General features: G+C 32.9%; 2 protein-coding genes across 2 annotated transcripts; one reads left to right on the top strand and one right to left on the bottom strand.

Annotated features, from left to right (window-relative positions):
- Positions 1-9,574: 9,574 nt before the first annotated feature.
- LOTGIDRAFT_207736 (hypothetical protein) lies at positions 9,575-17,568 on the bottom strand (the record flags this gene model as incomplete). The annotated part of the gene is made up of 11 exons (XM_009050079.1): positions 9,575-10,267; positions 11,751-11,852; positions 12,078-12,234; positions 12,773-12,903; positions 14,320-14,464; positions 15,016-15,102; positions 15,403-15,496; positions 15,873-15,948; positions 16,355-16,426; positions 16,779-16,938; positions 17,432-17,568. The coding sequence occupies 11 exons, from the start codon at positions 17,566-17,568 to the stop codon at positions 10,181-10,183; spliced, it is 1,248 nt and encodes a 415-aa protein (XP_009048327.1). The 3' UTR covers positions 9,575-10,180.
- Positions 17,569-19,000: 1,432 nt separating this feature from the next.
- On the top strand, positions 19,001-21,506 carry LOTGIDRAFT_172893 (hypothetical protein; the record flags this gene model as incomplete). The annotated part of the gene is made up of 4 exons (XM_009050078.1): positions 19,001-19,058; positions 19,746-19,961; positions 20,396-20,662; positions 21,265-21,506. 4 exons carry the CDS (start codon positions 19,001-19,003, stop codon positions 21,504-21,506), a joined length of 783 nt encoding a protein of 260 aa, XP_009048326.1.
- Positions 21,507-23,965: the final 2,459 nt, after the last annotated feature.

Raw genomic sequence — 23,965 nt, 5'->3', positions numbered from 1 at the left:
GGGTTAAAAGTTACTGCTGAAATATATTCCCCCTATTTGGACCTATAAATAATGTCTTTTGTCTTTGATTTATTTGCCATTAAACAGTCATTTTAAGATGATAGCAAATTCGTTATTCACACCTTTAAGATAAACTTAGAGAGAGTAAAGTCTTTCCTTACGCTACACTGACTTCCATCAAGCACTGAGAATTTAGATGAAAAGGTGCCCTCATATCATTGAGGTTACCAATTGTGTATGGTTGCGAATAATGAAACTCACAATTCATGACACCTATTCCTTTTCTTCATATGCAACTGGTGATCGATATGGTGTGAGGGCCCTTTAAAGTCATAGTCCATACTTGGGAAATAACATCAACACCACTTCATACAAATTCACGATGACTTCATTTTACTTCTGCTTTTCCAGGTTCATTACCATCTTGTCAAGTAATATTAGAAATAGCTGGTACAGATTGTTTAAGTGATGTAGATAATGAAGGTCGAAGTTCATTGCATTTAGCTACATTAGGTGGTCATGGTGATGTTGTCAACTATCTTTTAGAAAATGGAGGTTTGTTGTCTCAATAATTTTATACTTTTGAATCAACTTGACATTCAATTAAACAATTGTAACAGGTTCCAGAACAATTTCCACAAATAGTAGGTACAGACAGAATCCATTTGCTGAATGTTAGACTGGACAGATTTTAATGTCTTATATTTTTCCATTGACAGCTAATATTATGGCAACAGATAAACATGAAGCTACTGCCTGGGATTATGCTAAAACCAGACAATTACATTATTGTCAGTTGATATTTATGTCTCATCAAAGACAGAGAATAAAGAGTAATCCAACTAGTCCACAACCAAATGGTCATACAACAATATTTAATGGCAGATATTCCTATGACTATGATTATGAAAATGGGGTATGATGAGACTTAGTTTGATGATTTTGCTTTAGTTTCATTTGGCAACTTATTCTAATTGTTAAGTAGTAAATAACATTGTTTTCAAAATATTGCATTATTGCACGTCACATTAAGACGTATACATTAATACATATAACATACATACACACTATATATATATATATATATATACAAAACAATTTATTATAATTCAATGATATATCAAACTTGCTAATTGATGTTACCCTTGCCAAATTGTTATTAGGCAGATACTTGGAATCTCTCATTTAAATCTTACACACCATATTATTATGTGCTAAAAAGATTTCTCTGCTTAATTTTAGGAAACAACGAATCGATCAAAACCAACAACACCAATAACACCCCCCCATCCACCAAAACGACCTCGTACATCTCGTAGTTTGAACAGAAGATCTAATAGTATGACCACACCAGAGCGTGAAAAAGAAGGTTTCGACTGGCCAACACCAGATAGAGCAGTTGTGAGTGCCAATGCTAATGATAACAGAAGGAAAGAGCGAATAGAGGTTTGATGTTTTTTTTGAAACAATATGCTTTCTGGTAGTGTTAATCAACATATTGTTGTATTGAATGGCCATGATCACCAATACTTTGTCACATGATCTTGTGATCTTTTTTACTTCAAACAGCATATGCTGGTTATTCAGAACTGAAAGTGTGTAAATAAACACAAATGAAAACACCAACAAGAAGATTTTCAAAATGATACTAAATATGCAATTGCATGACAAGTCTTCATGATATAGCAATAAATTCTTACAACAATTGTATTTTTAAATCTTTTCGTAATTTTATACACACCAATAAATGATTATGTTCATTATATTCAGGTGACAGTTCACACACCTCAAGTAGTAAATGGTGCCTTTGAAAGTCGTGAGGAAATTGCCATGGTAACAGATGAACAAGGTTAGTTAAATTAAATCTGAAAACCTAACTATCTTCTCATCACCTAAATCTGTGATGAATTATCATTATTACAATACCATGGCCAGTGCTTCCAAATGTCAACTTTTACCTACTTAGTTGTTATAGTTGTGTAAATATTTGCTTTTTCATCTTATTGAGTTCAATTCTTCAATTATTGAATATCATTAGTCATTTTGATCAGTAATTTAAGTAAAACTGATAAAGTGACGCCAGACTTTGCTCTCAAGTCTCAATTTAAGTCCATTTTGTCTGTTTCTTTTGTAAGATGGTGGACCTATAGAGTATGTAGAAGAAGATGTAGAAGGGGTTAGTGTAGGTGGAATGGATGTTTCAGACATTGAAGACAACAATGAAGAAACAAAATTTATTAATAATAATCAAGATGTCCGTCCTCCTCCAACACGTAGAGGACCAATGGAACGTTCAGAGCAGCATCAACCTCATCCACCACCTCGATTAGGTAAACAACTATCTGTTCCACCTGGTAATAATAGTCCACAACGATCATCACAGGTAAGTTGTTTCAGAAGCGGGTGACTGTGAAAGTTATTTTTATTGGCTAAACATTTTGTGGATATGATATCTGAAGCATTTCATAGAAACGAATATTGTATATTTTCCAAAATATCTTGTGGTTCATTAAAATAATATGGATTTAACTACTAATCCTAACATTTATATGCTCATTTTCTGTATTTATGGCTATTATCAATCAGTTCTTAAGCAACTGAATTCTTATAGCAGATATTGCAAAAGGAGCCATATACTGTTACATTAATTCATAATATTAGTAATTTGTGGCCATTTTAAAATGTGATTTATGTTCAATTCCTGACACAAGGATACTGTGATTTCAGAGTTTAAGTTCAAATTCTCAAGAATATATCAACTCAACAGAAGAAGAACACGTGACAGCAATAAACCAACCTGACAGACCATTACCTGTACCTAGACCACCACCATCAGCTGTATATAGATCAGGTCGTTCTGGTCCTGCTCCTTCACCTCCCAGCTCTAACCCACAACGTCCTCATGCTCTTCGTCAACCCCAACCCTTGCCTCGAACTAATCCTCCTGACAGTCAACGTTCTACAGCCAGAGAGCCAACACTTCCGCCTGCTAGACCATCATCAGGACCACAGTATCGTGAGCAAGTATCATCACCACCAATGGTTGCTGCTATTGAGCAGAGTAAATCAAATCAACCACTACCACCTAATGATAATAGACCAGGCTCTGGACAAAAACCACCAGGTATCGATGCTTTCAAAATTATCGAGAGACTTAAGCATATTTATTTGCAATGGTGATACCACATAAGTGATGGCAGCTTCATAAGATGAATTAAAATAGCTATAGGATCTTTTTTTTTCAGAATTTAAGAAGTGAGCTCTGATGCAAGTGTTTTTTGAGAAAAAACTATGTTTCAAATAGTAAATTCCATGTTTCAGGTGTGTTAGAAGGTAAAAAAATACATGTACCCCCTCCCTTGTTGACTCCCTTACAAAATGCTCCACGACCACCAGGTTCAGACAGTTTTGATAAGATGTCCAAAAAGAAACTTCGAAGAAAGAAGAAGGAAAAAGAAGAAGCATCTTCGCCTCAAAATCCTCTTGATATTCCACCTCCACGAGGTTTTGCTGCACCTTTACATCCACCACAACAGAACCGTATTGGTTCAGCTGTACCACCTCCACCAAGGTACTCTAAGGGAACTCCATTACACAGTGACTCCAGGTTGGTACAATCCATGTCTATTTCCTCACAGACCATCATTTTTTGAAAAAATAAATTGCCTTTCTTTAACAGTGCATTTTGGTCAGATTTCTATATGTTCAGGGTCCATTTTTTCAACTTTTCTGTATAGAAAGCTACCTTTGAGACAAGCCCATTCTCCTGGCTAGTTTGACAGGATATTTTGATGAGTCGTTGTCCAGTCCTAACAAGAAAATAAAAGTTTTCAATTCGGCAATCAGACTTGTTCTTGAATGAGCAGCTCATTTGGTCCTTAATTCCCCTTCGTGGCAAAGTTATAATTTGTTTCTAACATTGTGTTCAGGTACATTGATGAGAACAACTTGGACAATAAACAACTGAATTCCAGTGGTGAATTGGCTAACTCTAGTAGTTATCAGTTAATAGAGAGTGATGAGAATATGATGGTCTCTAACAATGGTGATGGGGAGGAAAATGAAGGTGTAGGACCTTTAATACCTCCACCGCAGGCCTTTAGAAATAACAACCAGGGGAGACCACTCTCACAATCAATTCCACAGGTAATTTCTCTTCTGTATCATTTTTTAATTCAAATTTCCATTTGGACATAGTGAATGTTTCTGATACTTAAAATGTTCAAAGGTTCAACTTGCTTTGCTATTCTGCTGTTGCTAGAAGTCAAACTAGATTGACATAATCAATCAAATGCATTTGCCTTGTCATATTATTGAATTAATTGAGACATTTTGAAATTATATTTAGTTGTAGAAAGGAGGTAAGATGGGGACTGTTTTTACTGTGGTATTCTTACTTTATCTATATAGTAGTTTAGTCTGCATTGTTTTTCATTTATCTCTGTGTGCATTTGGTAACATTTAAAACTTCGAAAAATCTGGGGGGAAAATGTTTGAAATTCTCTTTTTATTATGGGGTTATGGAATCATTTTGGAGGGCTCTGTAATATAATCTTTGGTATTTGGTTTTGTGTCTTGGAATGGGTGAATATGTGTATATATTTAGCTATGCATACTTGGAATATCCTGACATGAATTTTTATTTGATTTTCATTATTATGCTATGCATTGCATGGATGTTACTATATCACATATCAATCTGCACCATGCATATCCCTGCCGTTTTGTTTCATATCTGTAGCACTATTGCAATTTGCAAGCATAGACTTATAAAATAAAATTGCTAGGAAATGTAAATTGATGTGTGCCACATTATTGCAAATTTTGCTTTGTCTTGTTATTTAAGATAGTATTTTCTTTCAAATTGTCTTTGCGGGCTGTGGTGGCTTAGCAATTCAAATTCTTGCTTGCTAACCTAGAGGCCTATGGTTTGATCCTGGCTTAGGTCAGACCGTATCTTCAAATTTGTGTATCCCTTTTCCCTTGTCAAGTGAGGAAGAGTCACATCCTTGTTTGATGGACAGCACACAAAAAGCATGGGGCAATACTTTCGTTTGAAAAACGTGGACACACATGGATTTGAACGCTCAAATTTTGACGGTGAGCTGTGAACAACTAGGTATTACTGATTGGCCTAGCTAAAAATTCCTGTTTCTGAGATTTAGATATGATTGGTCAAATGGCACATTTGTCCAAAAAAAAAAAAAATCCGATTCTGCTTTCTCAGACTGTGATACAGATATATCCAATCTATATCAGTAAATCAGCTAACATAGCCATTTTATAACCATTGAATTGATTGCTGTTGTTTTCAGGACAGTCATGTGGCTAATATGCCACCTACCAGTGCTAAACCACCTATACCTCGAACTCGTCACAGTGCTTCACAGAAACGTACCCCACACGTTGTTGGTAGATCAGCCACAGCAAGACGATCTCGACCACCAACCAGTCGCTCTACTAATTCATAACTTTCATTAATATTATTTATTATACATATTCAATAGAGACTTCGGTCGACCTGGCAAATCATTGGCTGGATTTTTCACACCTCAGCCAGATCCTGCCATTTGTTGGTGATGGTGATGCTGTGATTTGCCAGTCAACCTGAGCCTCCCTTTAGAATATTCTTCAAGCAAAATGTGAAAATATTTAAAGGAAGTGCTCTAACTCAAAAAGTTTTATGTTATTTTTGGAAAATCTGTAGACAATGATTTATTTAGAACATTTCCTGATTTCTGAGGTGCAGAAAAAATTGGATTCTAAAAACAAATTGAAAAGTTAGGATATAACATTGTGGTTAAGTAATACTATAAAAGCACAACAGACATGAGCTTGAAGGTTTTTATGGATACACCCTGTAGCTAGTATTCTGTTAAAGGGCAGCTTATATAGTGTATCATTTGTTATAATTTTATTGATATTAATAAATGTATCATAGTTATATTATTTATTTTATTATATTTATTTATATAAATACTTGATTTTAGTTATAATGTGATATCCTTTAAAAATCATTCAATTTTCATTGTGTTATGTAAATTTGAATATTAGATTTAATTTGTTTTATGTGCATGAATTAAGTGACTTTAAATGATATGAAAAGATGAGATTTTTAGAAAGGACTTGTATAGTTGAAAGATATTGAAACAGTGGGTCGTCACATGAAAGCATGGGTCATTTCTTCATAATGTTTTTAACCTTGAGGAGAATTCAAACCCACAACTCCTAATCACCTTGCAGAAAATATCCAACCCGGATTAAGCTATTCAGAAAAATTGACTTCCCCTGATTGTTTGTGGTTTGAGATGTGATAATCTCATTAAGGGACAATATCTAGATCTCCAATGATTTATGACAAATCCCATACCTTAAGAATAACAATATAGAATTAACCTGAGTATATGTACCTGATATGTTAATAAATCACAAAGTTATTGAGTAATTCATCTTACTTGAACTAATTGTCTTGAAAATCTTTGGGTGTGCTGTTGTGCATAACAATTATTGAAAAATGAGTCCAAACTTTATCATTTTGATTTTGATAAGTCTGTATTAACATTCCATTGCTTGTGTTGTTATTTATTTGCCATTCCTTTAAGCCGTCCTGTTAGTCTTTAATTTGTTTAGAAATATTGATATTTACATGTTATGTTTGTTTTTTGTTTTAATGTAACTCTATTGATTTAGTTTTTGAAAAACCTTCTTAATTAAGATTGTTTGACACTGCTGGGGGTTATTAAGGTTGGTAATTGAATTAAAGGGGCAGTATCGCTTCAGAATAACAAAAATTGTTTTAAAAGCATGTCTCACTTTTGTACACAGAATCAGTAATTTTTGTTAACATTGTAAAATCTTTCTTGGATTATCTGTTTATGTCAAAATTTTATGAACTTCATTTGCTTTGTACTTTGAATAGTTCAATTTTTACAGAATAAATTGACACTAACTCCTACTTGAAATGGATTGTGATTTGTAAAGGTTTAGTTTTGGATTTTTTATACAAAGGCTGATACTGATAGCTTCTTTATGAACATCTCAACCCCCCCCAAATAAATACAATTGAATCTAATTGAATTCAAACACAATAAGTGTGAAGCACACATAGTGTTTTAATAACAAAACCTTTTTGTTAACATTGAACACATCGGAAATTTTGTCTTACCAATTTGGTAAATACTATGCCACATGTAAATATTTGGCTTAGTATTGGTAAAGCTCATTTTCAGCTTTTTGTATTACTTTTCAACAAATGGAAATAAAACATCTTGTTCATCTACAATTAAGGCCCATAGTGATCATTTTTAGAATATTTCTGTTTTGTCAAGTATTTAAAGTTATGTTAGTTAAATCTTCTTATTGCTGGCTTAAAGCTTTAAGGTTTTTGTATAAGATATGTAGAACTATCTAATTGTATATTAAACCATGTTTTATATTATTTGTATGTCTGTGATTATAAGATTTCAATCTGTGATAAATTATTATTTGTTTATTATATTAACTATGGTAATTAATATTATCTATTTCTGTCTGTGATATAATTGTACCGTATTCAACTAAAAAACTCTATGATTAATGAAGCTAATAAGTATGTGTTGACTATGATTGGATTAAGTTGATTAAAACTAGTCCAAATAGATTACAAACAGTTATGGGTATTGTGTTAATAAGTACTTAGTTTATGGATTTATCTTCTTATAGAGATTTTGTTATACAGTAATGACACCAGATAAGTCCACTGATGAATATATTATACTCTTATTGGTCAAGCTTGGGACTTTAAATTTTATGGTCATTTTAAGAGGTAGTATTCCTTTAAGGAACTTATCCAACAATTTGTTTTTTAGAACCAGACAATATCTAACTCATGCATGAAAAGTTATTATTTCAGTTACACAATTAAGATCGATTGTATTATTTTGTTGAATACGGTAACTATATTGTTAATATCTAATCTATAGTCTCAGGTAGTTATTTTCTATATCACTTTCATTATCATCACACTGCTGTTGGTTCACATGAATACATCAAATTCACTCCTTTTAAATTGTTAGTCAGTTTAAAATGAAAAAGTTTGTGGTCATTCGGACCAAAAACCACAACTCAAATGGTATTTTTTTATCTGAATGTTCTAAACACTTCATTGTTTCATCTTTATGTTGTAGGAAATTAAAAAAAACATATATTTAACTTGTGAATTTTTTAAATTTATATTCACCAACCTTCTAATGTGGACAGGGCTTTTATGCCTGCTTGCTAACTGCAATTTTAGCATGGTCCCTTTTAGATACAAGCAGTTAACCAATTGGCACATCCTTTGCCAATGTTTGTTAGTTAACTAGCATCACTCTATTCTCGAAGTTGATTCAATTGAGGACTGACATGAAACAAATGGTCCTTTAAATTCACAAGCCAACTGTGGATGGATTGACAGGAGTGGGACTATATTTTAGTGAGCATATAATTAGGAATAGGCTAATGTCATGGTCCTGGCTAAAGTTTCCCCATTGCACAATTCACTGTATTTAACTTATTTCATTCTGAACCTGGACTTATAATTTTTGGATTCCCTGTCTCTAATTTCTAAGAGATTTGTGTCAAATGACTTCATTATGTAGAACTGAATATTTAAACAACTTATAAGAAAATATTCTTTTTTTCTTACAATATAAAGTTAATACAATCATTCATATATTATCAAACCTTTATAAAATCACCATAACAACATAATATAACAAACCTTTGATAGCAAAATCAAACCATACAGAGATACAGACATCTAATTTAAACACCATAGAGCTCAGCCCATTTTCACTAGGTCAAACTGTTATGAACTGTTATTGACATTCTGAAGATAAGTGTTTGCTACCCTTTCAAAATTAAAAACTGAAGATATGCCTTTGATTACGCAGAACTTGACTTACAATCTTACATAGCCAAATTATGTGATATCAGTATGAAATATAATTATATGTGATATCAGTATCAAATATAACTAATTTAATATCAAATTAAACTTCTATCAGTTGATAAATAGAATGATTAGATAACTGAATCCCTTTTTTTAAAAATAGATCATAATATACTTATGAACACAGTATAGTTAAACATATAAAAATTAAAACTCTGGAATGTTCCAAATTTGAGCATTTCATCTGAACATAAAAAGAAATAAAATATTTCGTGCTCTCACTAAAAAAGTTAACGTTGAAATATACTTGGCTAAATGTTAACAATTTAATGAGCTCAAATCAGTAAAAAATTAATATAGCAACAATAACATGTGACCAATATAAAACAAAAAGTATATAAACATAACAAATTTTACCTCATCACAGTAACCATGGAAATATATTACAATAATTAGAATTGAAGAGTTAAATATCAACTATCTGTTTCATATTTTCAGAGTAATTCATCTATAATTACAGAACTGTAATCTAAAATTACATTCTGGAAAGTGATACAGATCGCAGAAATTAAGCACTATCAGACACAAAAGCACATTTATTGATAACTTCACACATTAAAAGAAAAATAGACAACTTAATTTTTTCTGAATTTTTCAAATGAGCTTACTAATGTTGAGCTCCATCTAAATTAAAGTTGAGCTCTATCTATATCAAAGTTGAGCTCTATCTATATTAAAGTTGAGCTCTATCTATATCGAAGTTGAGCTCTATCTGTATTAAAGTTGAGCTCTATATCAAAGTTGAGCTCTATCTGTATTAAAGTTGAGCTCTATCTATATCAAAGTGAGCTCTATATGTATTAAAGTTGAGCTCTGTATTAAAGTTGAGCTCTATATCAAAGTTGAGCTCTATCTGTATTAAAGTTGAGCTCTATCTGTATTAAAGTTGAGTTTTATATAGATACAGCTCAACTTCTACATTAAAGTTGAGCTCCATCTAAATTAAAGTTGAGCTCTATATATATTACATTATGAGCTCTATATATATTAAATATGAGCTCTATCTATATTCTTATCACAGATAAGTGACATGTAAAGGCACTTGTTTCCTTTCCTCAAATGGTATTTTTTGGAAGACCGTAAATGTGCATCCTTAATGTAACTTTTAAAAACACATATAAACAAAAACACAAAGATTATTTTGAATTAAAAATTAACCGGTAAGTAACAGCCACTAAAATAAAATTGATACTTTTCTTGATAAAACAGCTAATCTTCACTATGTAAATCTGAACTGGTCGCGCTCTTTCTTCTTGTAACAGAACCTGATTTATCATCTCTTTCTTCATCTAATGTCTGAAAAACAACACATTATGATGGCAATGATTACATGATTGCTATATTATGATGGCCATTTTTACAGCACTGTAAATGACAATCTTTGTGTCTTTTTTTATACGACACTTTGTGTCACGCTGCGCAATACGAAATTTCAATTTTAACAAACAATGACATATAATGAAAAATAATAGTAAAAATTCTAAGCCAAGACGTCATCCTTTAAAAAAATACAAAATGGATGAAGCAGAAGTACTTTGTATTGGTGGAAGTTTTATAGTTCTTTCAGAGGTTCCAACTTTTTTTTATATATCAGAAGTTTGAGGTCTTGACGCTTTTGCAAAACAGGCCTTAACCTACGCCTAAACTCAGTCACCCTAACTTTCATAATTAACGTCAATTAGTTCATATTAGATTATTTCTGCTGTGTTTGTTATTTGGCAAGATAACACTCCTGTACTGTGTGGATAAGAAGTTTCACAGTTTTTTCACATTAAAGATAAGGAAAGAGAGTGGTGAACTATCATTAAAGGGGCATTATGTTTTTTTCAAAGGTCGAAAAATGTTTTTACTCAAATTAACAAAAATTTACCCCAAAATCTAGAGAAATGTGTCCCTTTAACTTATCGGAAAGTTTTAAATAAAAAATCCTATCGTTATTTTTTTAATGTCAAAATTATTCAAAAGCTTTATGTGAACTTAAAGTTTGTTAATCTTTTGATAAAACCTAATCATAGAGATAAATGTCTCCTACATTTTCTAATGGTTTCAACTTTTCAAATATTGATTCATTATGAAGCCCAAAACAAAAACAAGTCAAAGCTCTTGATTAACTGTGTTTTACAAATTCTGTTTGATAAAGTAGATACACAGATATAAATGACATAATTAAGAGATATTTTCAGGTATAATTATTGACGTTTTCAATAATGAAAATTTTGCATACTGCCCCTTTAAAGTATGGATTTTAAGCAATTTTGTAAAGCGTTAGGAATAATTTTCAAACAGGTTACAGAAAAAGGCTTACTTAAAAGATTCATACTGAGTTGTTTTTTGTTCTAAGGGATTTGACTGTAATTATTGTAAACATTGATTAAAATTATATTATAGAAACCGATAGTAAATAGAATACATTTCCAAATATTACATGCAACCTTCAATGAGGTTAGACAGGTTTCAAATTTCAATTTGATAGAGAAAAAAAGAGTTTTAGACCCAATTTTGAGCACCATATAAGGTTATCCATAAAGTCTGTCTGCACAATGCCACGGTATGAACTTATGGCAAGAACTTTGTCTTATGTCAATAGGCATTTCAAGGTAGGTCTATAAGATGGAGTATGGACTTCATAATACCTTGACATTGTGAAGATGACCAACATCATGAATGTAAAGCAACAATAATTTGGCATTGATTATAAATGTTCCATTATCTTGTGGTAAAACTAGTCATCCTAACTAAACGGAAATCCTGTCTATCTAGAGAAAATATTTTAACTTACCTCATAGGCATCAGTTCCTTTAACATCTAAATATTTCTTTTCACGGAAAAAATATCTGGCTTTTAAGAAATATAATACAACTATATCACAGATTATGGTAGCCTACAAAAGACAAAATAACTATATCCTCTGCTGCTCTGCATATTCATCATTTTATTTTGGGTTTTGATTTTGGCAACATTTAAAGTGGCATTCTGTTTCTGACATAATAATGTCATATAATATCAGAAATACCAGTTAAGTAACTGTTCACATGTGACGTCATTAAGTTCAAAGGGTTAAACTACCCAGTCTATATTTTGATAATGGTATGAAAAAGGAACTTACAACAGATAATAAAGCTATACCACTGCCAACATTGAGTATTAAAGGTACCACATTAAATTTTCCTGCTCGGCCTTCAACAGTAACTATAAATCTGATACCATACGCTTTAATCAATGTCCTTTTAGAGACACCATTTTCAATATAGTTTTCAGCATATCTATAGTAAAACTATTGTCAGTTAATAGATAGATATAAAGAATTTGGTATGTATTGTTCACTTACAACACAATGTTGTGTTTAACTAGCCACCAGAATGTTATACGATAACAATGAGCAATTATTGAACTCAAGTCTACTCAAATGCCACTGATTTGTGGTTTCTGAACCAAATAACAATACTTGGATAATACTTGAAAGGATAACTTAGATTCATGAGGATCCTTTATAAAGGCATTGAGCTTTCAAGATTAGCTGTACCCTTTTACAGTTGGGTTTCAATTGAATAATGAGGAAAGATGACTTATTCAAGGTCTCCAAATTTCATAAGCCAACCACGTTTAGAACCCACAACCACTATTAGTTTGACATAACTAATAAAATGATGTCTGAACCATTACTGGTTATAGCACTTGTCGTTGACTTAACATATAAATGTAAATCTTATTTTCTTGATTATGGACATCCAAGAGATTAACAAATTAAATATAGTTTTGCAAGAAATATCAGGATTGATGCCATAGTGGAAATATACCAACCTAAAATTAAAACCTTTAGAAACCTTGTAGTCGTCACTATCCAGTCTTCTGAACTGATATTCTGGTACACACTCTGATTGACTGTAGTCTAGATTACAATTCCATTGTATCAATATCTGTACTACTCCTCCCTACATAAATTACAACTTAATATTACTATTTAGCAGTCCATGACCTTCAAACTTGAAATGAAGGTCGTTTATTTGAACTTTGGCCACACAACTTAAATTTCTAACAACAGAAAGATTTTACTGAATGTTTCAATTGATTGGTCAGAAATTGGATGTTTTTAGGTATCTGATAATGTGCAACATTCAGGCTTTAAACAGTCTAAGATGGTTTGTGTATTGTGTATCTATGACACATGGTACTATTTCAATTTTTTGATATCTGAAATTCAGATATACATTTGTAAATAGTACTCGAGCAAGATGTTTTTTGATTTTTCCTTATCTGGTTAAGTTTTCTGGAATAACTGGAATCACAATGGTAAAAAAAAAGACAAAGGCTAGAAAAAGCTCCCAATTAGTCCCTCAAAGTAAGATCTTGCAAAATAGGCTTACATCTCTGGGTGAGAATTCGATGATGGTGCAAGTTCTAATATACCATAAACAACCCCAAACCTTTAAATCTATTATAGACTTATTTATTGACTAAAGCATTCTACTATTTGACAAATATCCTACCGATGTAGCAAGATGTTCATACTGTTGACCAGAACTTTCAACAATTTCATTCAATACAAAAATAGGACAAAACTGATTCTTTTTATCTTTAGAATCAAATCGACATGCAGCCAATTCTTTATCATCAAGGAAACCTAATATATTACGTCTGCAAGAAATAAAAATGGCAGGTCTGATATGAGCATGGTTCAGAACCTTTAATTGGTGCTCATCCTTTGGATCAAATTTGTCAAATTTTAGTTTTAACTTACTAAGAATCAATAAATGAGATTCCAGAATGAAAATAAGAGTGCTAACATGAAGATGTCTCATATATCTATTAGTATCAACTGGATGTGCAAAAAAATTTTAAGATTTAATTGTCAATAAAAAAAATCAGAGATAAGAGAATTATAAATAGTGTTAAAAACAAGTTGAAATATTATATAGATTATAAAACATTGCCTTTCCTCTACAAATTTTATCTACTGAATATAACATGATGATTTTCTGAAAGCTAAAAGAATGGTGATTTTCTTAAAAAAAAAACAGATGATTTTCTAAAAGAACGATGATTTCTAATAGAGTGATGACTTTCTAAAAGCTAAAAGAATGATGATTTTCTAAAAGAATGATTTCTCATTTCTACTACAAGTCCTATTTGTGTTATCAACAATGGATGTTAAACATCTCTCCTGTAAAATGGAAAGTTTCTGTTAACTGAAATGATTGGCAAAGTTTACCACAGTTAACTAACTCTTAGCAGTTTGGTTATGTTAATAAGCTAACTCTAATGTATATATCTTATATATGGTTATGATTTGGATAATTAATTGAAAGGAAATAAACTTGATAAAAAAAAAACTCAGAAATGAAAAATACCTGCTCTGCCATTTTACGGTAATCTTGATTTGCTGACCCAACGATCTGTGCAAGTTGAAATATTGGACAAGTTTTATTTTCGGCATCATTTGCATACCTACAACTCTGGAGAAAGGTATCTGATGCACTGTCTGGCAAATTCCGTCTGCATTTCATAAAAAGGAAATCAAAAAAAGTAAGAATGGAAGGGGAGAAAAGGCAATCTCTTATAGTAAAATTTAGGTATTCTGACTATTCAGTAATATAAAGAAATTGTAAGTTGGACTTTCAACCTATTTTCATTAGAAAATTATTATTTCATAATTTTCTTAGCGTGTAATTTTTATAATAACAAGGCAAAGGATGAACACCCATTAAATATAAAATAAATATAAAAAATTATATAAAAATAAGAAGTTTTAATTATAACAAATTAGAAAAACTAATAACCTTCCCTTTCAATGAACATAATGAAAGTGAACAGCCACCACCAAAATGTGTAAAAATATATAGATTAGGAAACAATTAAAAAAAAAATGGCATAAACATCTTCAGTTTTGCAGGGCTGAGATGTATTAAATAAATATACATTACACAATATCAGTCTGTTTCTCAAGGCTAAATGATGGACAGATATGCAGCCTTTGAGAAAAGCTAAAGATGTGATATCGATGAATATTATTCCCCAACTTAAAAGCAGAAAGTTTTAATACTTACCTACTAACGTTAAACTTGGGAAATTTGATGTTGTTTTTTATGAAAACTGTGAAATTTTGAGATGCTAGTAACACTGGCTCTGCAGGTCTGAAAAAAATATAGCAAACATAAAGACTTTATCAGAGCAGAAACTATTGAATCACATACAGGCAACATCATGCAGTGCTGAATAAGGGAAATTTCTGTAGTAAACTAAATGTTTTATGACGTAACTATCTCAAAATCCCGCAGATATCATTAGCTTAAGTGGTTCAGAACTTTATAATCAAAGAACCACAGTCATCTGACAAAAAAAAATGATGGTAATAGAAACCATAAATGGTATACATAACAGAGCTAGAGAACCTCATTACAACCCCTTAATATGTATTAATTTAGTACACTCACTTAGCATCTTTTTCTACAGGACACCAAGCATATATCATACATACATTAACAGATTCATTTCTACTGGACTTTATACATTCACCAGTTTTAATACCTGTTGGCAATATAAAATATACAGTATATGATACAGTCCTTCAACTTAATGGAGAAATGTATCAAGGATTTTGTCAACATAGATTTTCCCAAAATCTCCTCTCTAAGGTAAGAAAAATATGATGCCACAGCCAGTGCTTCTGAGTGTCTCTTTTCAACACTTGCTGTTGCCAAATTAACATTCCTTAATGGTACTTTACATGTATTTGGTTGATAATTAGTTACGTATTTGTATGCCAGATGTCTTCAAATATTCATGATCATGTGATATGATTGACATTTTGTTTTGGCATGTCATATTTCTATGATATACCTGCACAAATCACAAATGAACAGACAAGATTTGTGGTTTAGAACAATATTGGAAAAATAATTACCGTTGCCATTGACGACTGGTGTATTTGGTATACATGGTTTACTTGGACTGCAAATACCATCCTCTACAGATGGGCTCTATCAAAATCAAACATGAAAAAGTAAATGATATGAAAAGGGATTTGCACAACAGTTAGAAATGAGAGGCACATACTAACACAAGACATTAGTTTTCATATGTTTATCAAATTGCCAAGAGCTCATTTTATCCTGTAAACTTCTGTTTATTTCTGTTGTAAAATCCTCATCAGAGCAGCAAATTTGAAATTAACTGTTAAGATCCTGATATTAGAAATTGTGATATATGAATAAGTAAATTCACTGGCAGGAGTGAGAAATAAACTCTACAAATACTACATAGTGTAAAAAGGTTTTGTTAAGTCTTCAAAAGAACCTGTAGATTGCTAAAGAGAATTTCAGTGAAAGTTTGGCACCATTGTCATCTGGTGCTTCACTGTGGATATATAAAAAGATCAAAACTTACTTCTTCACATATATCTTGTTGTTGAGCTGGAGTTACAATCAAATTTGTTGTCACGAAAAAAGCATTGTTTTCCTACAAAATAGCCATTAGAATGGTTTTAAGCACAAATACATTAGTTTTATTACTGTTAAAGGATTCAAGCACTTGATTTCTAGGGATTTTGGCATGTAATGTGGCTCTTTCAAAACATTTGATGCCACTCTACAAAGAATTTAAAGGTATAACATTGCACACAAACACAGAAATCACTGCATTTACAAACTTCTGTGATACCGTTCAAGAAATGTGCCTCTTGATGTCAAAGTATCAGCTTGAGTTTGTAAAACCTTGACATTGTGAAGATACTCTGCAACTGGGTGTATAGATTCGATTCAACTCTGTTGGAAAGTCTATACAGCTAATAAAGAAGAATAAATTTCTATACCTGTGGAGGTATAACATAATCAGCTACATCCCATACCCGAGTACCATTAATACCTTCTTCATCTGTTAAATTAGTCAGAGCTACCCCCTTTAATTTAGTGGTTACAGCACTATTAACATCATCAAATTCTTGGTATCCTTTTTTATACACAATGGCAAACCTTTAAGTACATTAGCAAATGACAATTGTTATTAATTAAGGAAGAGAAATAGCCAAGAGTGAAATAGCATAGTTGTTAAAGATTAACATTGACGTCTGCTAGATGTAATGTTCAAATGACCCTTAAGATAAGTTTATTTAAGTTGTGATGCCACAGCTAGTGGAGTAGTGCATTGGAGTTGGCTGCCTTCCAACCAACAATGACCAGGCAACAAAGAAACTGAAAGACCCCATCCCAGGTTAAAACTGGTAAATTCTGACTTTTCGACCAGGTTTCCTCAATTGAATGACGCAGATCAGAATTGTGTATTAGACATAGAGTGAGCACCGTTGCCAATGACTAAATGTATAAATAAATGAAAAGAAAAGGAGACATTCTAGAATTAATTTACAAATTATTCTTCTTTGTTGAGCTGCATTATGATAAATAGATGCACCATGATAAAATCGTGTGTTAGTAAGTCATTACTAACTGCTTAAAAACAATAACATACCCAATAATATATGATATTATACAAATCTGAAGAAATCTATTGATTACACCAACTTTTTTACTACGGATATGTACTATTCTAGGCGTGTCATACTCAAAAAATACACTTAGAGCAGAGCGTACTATTGTAGGAGCCATGTTTTCATCATATGACAGGTCATGTGACTTACTATAATTTAATCCGAAAAACTATCAGATTGAACAGCAAATTTTCTTAAGGGAGGCTCAACTGGCAACAATTTTCGATTTTGGATCATTGATTTTTTATATTCGGTGGCAAATGAAAATATCCAACTTTGAATGATTAATTTCTATAGAAACCTATTATCTCATTGTAGTCATACATGAATGATTGAATTAAAACTGTTGTAAATCATAACGTAGCCTGGTTGCCTCCACAAGCAAACAAAAGTCAAAATATCTATAGGAGGCTGCAATTGAGGCAGATGTTTCGAACTAATTGGTTCAATTCGTTTGTAGATGTAGAGAGTGATGGTGATATATTTAATGTAAACAGATACCGATTATAATAGAACCTCAGCTAAAGGGGTCAATATAGATTTTCTGTTTTTATGTAAGAGTCAAGGAATCATTAAAGGGACAGATGCGCCATTTTTTTTAAACAAACGATACCTTAGTCTCAGAGAAGGCCTATATTATCTGAGTATCAAGAAAAGACGAGTCGTCATGTTAACTTTCGAACGCGGATAATTCGGGATACACAGTTTGAAGGCCCAAATATCGACAGTGAGCCGAGAATACTATTACTGTTTTCGAGACATACCCAATCAATTTCATACCCATTTCGCACTGCTAAAGTAATTCGATTCTATCCAGTTTTATCCGCATAATTTCGCACTGGTAAATAAACCTATTCGGTTATAACCAGAGGTTCGTCTTGATACCATCTAGATCATTGGCAATGCGAAACCAACATGAAGTTATTCGGAAGAGAATATCATGTGGGGTAACTCATGAATAAAACCCCGTCAAAATGGCGTCTCATGGATCGGAAGAGGACACATTATTATTTATTATATTATGTTTATATTTTGTAATGATGATTATTGTACTTCAATTCTGTTACATGATGTGTTACTAAAAATGAAAAAAGTTATCGAGATATCTTTTCTCGGCAGTGCGAAAGCTGCTCTCCAGATAGGATTGCAGTGCGAAAGCGAACCGAATTGAACTGAATCAGATTTTTTTATTCACTAATTAAGACGTAAAGGATATTAGGTACAATTCGTCAAACGGATGGCAAATCTATCCTCTTAATGTTTCCAAGTACTCTTGTTTTATTAAATAATATATCACCTTTTATATACACATTCCTTCTTAACTAGACATAATAGACAAGTCAATTTAGAGCACCTAGGTCTATGGAAAAGGATGCTTTGTAATCTATCATTATTGTTTTATGTTTGATAAAGATTCCTGCATGTGATTAGGAACGTTGCTAAGGAAGCAGTATTTAGCCATAATAGTATTCTTATTTAAGTTTCTTTTTCTACTTCTAAATGCCGTTCAAAGATTGTAATAGACACGTAGTTTTATAAACTCCGGCAAGATGTGGTTAAGATGGATTCTGTTTTACCTGGTGTGTATAAGCTTTCAGGATTTGATTAGTAAGTAATTTACCAGAAATAGGTTTGTTTGTCTACCTATGAAAATGGAAATAAAATTTCTCAAAAATTGTTGAAACAGGCTTCTAAGCATTACTTAGTTTAATAGATTTTTAGGCCTACCTAGTTTTGTAGATTTATTTGATTATAGAGGGATTCTTTTGTATATGACACCAAAAGTAGGACGTAAAACTCCATTCATTTCATTTCATTTGTATATGACACCGCAAAAGTTCACTACTGATCAATGACTCATTTTAGCAAAGTTTTGAAAAAAAAGAGCGTATCAACTGATAATTATAGCAGCTTGATCTAGTGTTTTGTTTGGCCTTAAAATGTTTCGATATTTCTTATTGAAAAGTTGAGAATAAGTAAGAGACATATTCCTCTAAAGTTTGGCGTTTATTTTGCTAAAATTCGTACATTGGTATTCCAACATCCCTAAAACATAGGGTTGTTAAAACATTTACGTTTATCGTTTATGTCGGCGTTCTAAAATTAACGGATAGTTAAAACTTTCAGATTAGTTAAGGTGCGTTAGATTTTGGTGTGTGGTTTTCATAAATTTGAGGAAAAACATTTCTGCCTAACGAGAAAATCAGACTTCCCCTTAGAGTGTACAGCACAATGTCCTGACCTAAGGAATTTATTACTGATATAATCTTCTCTTGATTTGTATTTCTTTTATAGTTGTTGGATTAGAAAATCTTGCTTTAAACAAGCCAGCTTTACAAATAAATGACTATAAAACGCATCACACGGCATCGGTAGCAGTTGATGGAAATGCCTCATTTTGTTCTCATACACAAAGTACAACAGGACCTGTCCCAAATTGGTGGATGGTAGACTTAGAAGCCAATTACAAAATTACAAATGTCAATGTTCTCAATAGAGGAGATTGTTGTGGTAAAGTAGTTTTCATTCTTTCAGAGCATATTTTACGATGTATTGGATGTGTTCTGTCCCTGTTGCACTAAAACCACCGCATCACCTCTTTGTCACAGTGTCAAGCCATTACAAACTCTGTCCAATACCTTAACATCATTAGGCACTTGTCTTCTATCACGGAAGCTTGTAGCAGCACTAAATTGTACGCTAGACAATACAGCACAAAATAATCTGAGCTTTCCTATCGTAATTAACCGCAGTCATTATTTGCAGTCTTTCTGTCGGTGGCTTTGATTGGCTGCATTCGTTATCAAATGCAAACTTCCCTGACATAAAATAGGCAAGGATGTCAAGGCATCAGGCATCTTGAACTATGTTCCATTGTATTCCAGATTTACTCCCTTATACAATTATATATTCTTTTAAAATATCAATATTTTACTTAATTTCAGTGGAACGATTGCAAAATTTCACCATTTCTGTTTGGGAATATGATCCTGGGCCTCACATCAAGTATAACATGACGGCGAATGAATTTTGTATTTGTGCCACGCAGCTAACGGCGGTACCAGGAGGTCAATGGGCAAATTTAACATGTACCAAGAAATGCGTTGGAAGATTCGTTTTACTGATGTCTTATTACAATGATCATTTAACGCTGTGTGAAGTACAGGTGTTTGGTAATCCGTACAGTGGTTGTTCAGCATACTTGCCACTTGGTAAGTCAAGTCTGATATTGGAATTACTTGCATAAAGGTTTTCAACAAAAAAAAACTCGATGACAGACGATTTCGAGTTATTGTGACGACTTCGGGGCCTAGTCGCTAGTCATAATAAAACTAGAAAACCCCTTTGCGATCATTTTCTTATGTGTATAGGAGACACTGGTAGCATCAATTTGCACCATTCCAATTTTCTTCCACACGTCTGTGATTCCTGCAATTCCAATAAAACTAAGTGTTTGATGACGTCCCTAATCGCTAAAAAAATATACATCGCATAAGACCCTTCGCTATTAGTGACGTCATCAACAACTAGTTTTAGAGGAATTGCGGGAAACACAGACGCCTGAATGAAAATTGGAATAAGATAGGCTACAAAGTTTCTCAAGTATAGGCTATATGTAAGGATGGGTATCAAGATGGACAAGGTCAAACTGGGGCGTGCGAACAACGACAGTATACCCATAGTCCTCAAATATTTGGTCTCTGGTATAGGAAATATTAAAAAAAATATATTTTTGAATTAAATTCACCAAAGGCAAAACTAAATTTTTGGAAACATTGATATTTCCATTGATAGTTAAATATTTCTGTTTCAGAAAAATATATAAGGAAGATTGAAGGTAAACGTGCAAATCCAAACTGTGCTTTCTCGCCATTTCAAGTATCAAATGAATACGAGTGTAGTCATCAATGTTTACAGACGTATAAATGTGTCAGTTTTAATTACAGTCCTCAAATAGTGAATGGTGTTAACTGCCAATTGATCAAATGTTTTTCACATCCAGTAAAAGCCATGATATCAGATAGTAATTGGAATTGGCGTTATATTTCACTGTAAAATATCATACTACGCAAAGAAAAGCTTCATATTGCTGTAAAATTAATGTAAATTTGCTGTAAAATTAATGTAAATTTGCTGTAAAATTAATGTAAATTTGCTGTAAAATTAATGTAAATTTGCTTGATTTCTATTTCTCCAAACCGGATAGCCTAAATGTGTGCTTTTAATTTGACATTTCTCAATGCAGTGGTCAATATTCACTTCGGTTTGCATTTCATAACTTGCAATATGAATCGATCTCTCATAGGTTTCAGAAAGCAGACTGCATTACTTTGTTCTCCAGTTATCCACTTCTTTCCTAGAGCAACAGATACAGATCTCTTTCTCGTCGAGATCAACTGGACAGACAATAAGGTTTGCAGACAATAACTAAGATCAAGTCCGCAGACGATAGCCAGCAGACAATACGAAAATGGAACTTTTTGACTCCTCGTGATTCAGACAATCAACGAAAGCGACACAAGGAAAATTATCGGGATTCCCTCAAAGGACACAAATCATGTCATAACAACAGACAGGACTCACTCCACTAATTCATTTGCCATCTCTTCCCATGTTAAAACACGAAATTCAACCTTCTACAACTTTTTCCAGAAATCTCGTTGAAAGCTTTCCAAAATGTCGAATTAAAGCCTGACCAATCTTTAATGTCTCCTAAAAAATTCAATATATGGTGACCATGACCATTTTGAGCTAGTCAAATTGAAAGTAGACTATTACCGGTTATACTCATACTAGTGTTTGGCAGTTTTGGAAAAATAGATGGATTACATTCGTTCTATAACATCTGTGGAACAACCTGTTCAAAAAGTATGCAAATAAACCTAAAAGTAAACCAGTGGTAGAGTCTACAATCATTTGCTTAAAATGTCTTAGTGGAGTGATTCTACATGGTGTCCGTGAACGTAAATTTTCCATAAATACTTAGATATAGATGTAATGTTACTTCAACAAATCAAGAGAAGCAATGGAAAATGTTTATTATTCATTTATCAGGCAATCAGTATACTCTTTAAGATACCCCACCCCTCCCCTCTAGCTGACTTATATAATATATTTCTTCTAACTAACCCATCATTTATAAATGCCCCCCCCCCCCCCCTATCCTTCATTCGTTTCATAGATTACCCCATCCCAATTATTTTTCAAAAGTTACAAAATTTGGTTAAGGGAGAAAATAAGGGGTGAATTGTGCTCAGTGTAGTACAATAGTGATTAGAAACCTCAAACTAACCATTGTTTAAAAAAGTGTTGATGAACAGTTCTTTCTAGCCAGCTGAACAATTCTTGATTGGGTACGTTCGACTTGTCTACTATACAGATAGAAAGTACGACCAATCGAACAAATGACCTCTACACTCTGTTGTTTTAAACCACAACTTGGATGTGAGCTGAAATCATGGGTTAAGAAATAAAAGCTACTGTATGTAACCAAGGAGCTCATTGTTGACTGAAGAGGTTATAGGCTAAAGAACCTTGCTGGGAGACACTTTCACCGTCATAAGGTATGTAATTGTTGCATATATTGTCTTTATTCATTGAAAACCCCTCAACGGGCAAAGATTTTCTCCATTTTTAATTAATATACATGTATGTGTTCGTTCACCTTGTCGCTTTAGTTACACAATGTTTTGTTTCCATATTTCAGATTTTTGCTTAGCCTGGTGGCACATATAGTGGCTTCGTGTTATAACCATCTCTGAATAGATATAATTTTATGGAGGAAAAAAAGTCTTATAAAGGTAGGTGGGTGTTTGAGTAGGTTGGTTGGTTTCATGTAGGAATATTTCCGGTGTGTGTTGGAACGGGGAGGCGATTAGAAGCGACGTACGGTTCTGCAAATCTATGTCCCTGTTCCTTTGGAGAAAGGTTTATTGACGTGCTATCTCGCCCTCTGAGTCTCCGATATGACCGGTGGACGTATGGTGTGTGTGTGTTGGTACGAGGTTTAGTTGCCCCATTGCTCCGACTATGAGTCATCGACCAGTGAAGTGGATTAGCTGGTACCCTTGTTTTGGCCGAGACGGTTAGTGAGCGAATGATTCACTCCCTTGTATCCAGCTCATGTGCTGGCTTTGAGAGGGTCGTGGAGGTGGCAAATTGGGTGGGCATAACACTGAAAGACGACCAGGATCCCGAGGCAGGGTCGCAGAATGCTAACGAAAGCCGAACTGGACTGGTGCATACTGGCGGTATGGGTTTCCTGGTGGTGTTAGGTGTGCTGTTAGGCTTGAGAAGGTGTTAGGGTCGGATTATTAGGCATGGTTTTGCTAATAATCAATGTTAGGTAGGGCATCATCTCATACTGATATTAGCTCTATTGTAGCTACCCCTTGCACCCACATTCGTTTCTCTCTCGTCAAAGTTAGGCTTGTGTAAGGTTCGTTTAGGTTGCTCTTGATTTTGTGTTAGGTTTAACATAATTCTTTAGGTTGCTGGCCGGCGAATTATTTCCA

The sequence above is a fragment of the Lottia gigantea genome (assembly GCF_000327385.1).
Source record: "Lottia gigantea unplaced genomic scaffold LOTGIsca_144, whole genome shotgun sequence".
Classification (NCBI taxonomy): Eukaryota; Metazoa; Mollusca; class Gastropoda; family Lottiidae; genus Lottia; species Lottia gigantea.
The sequence above is the reverse complement of the archived record's forward strand: the minus strand, read 5'-3'. Positions and strand labels throughout refer to the sequence as shown.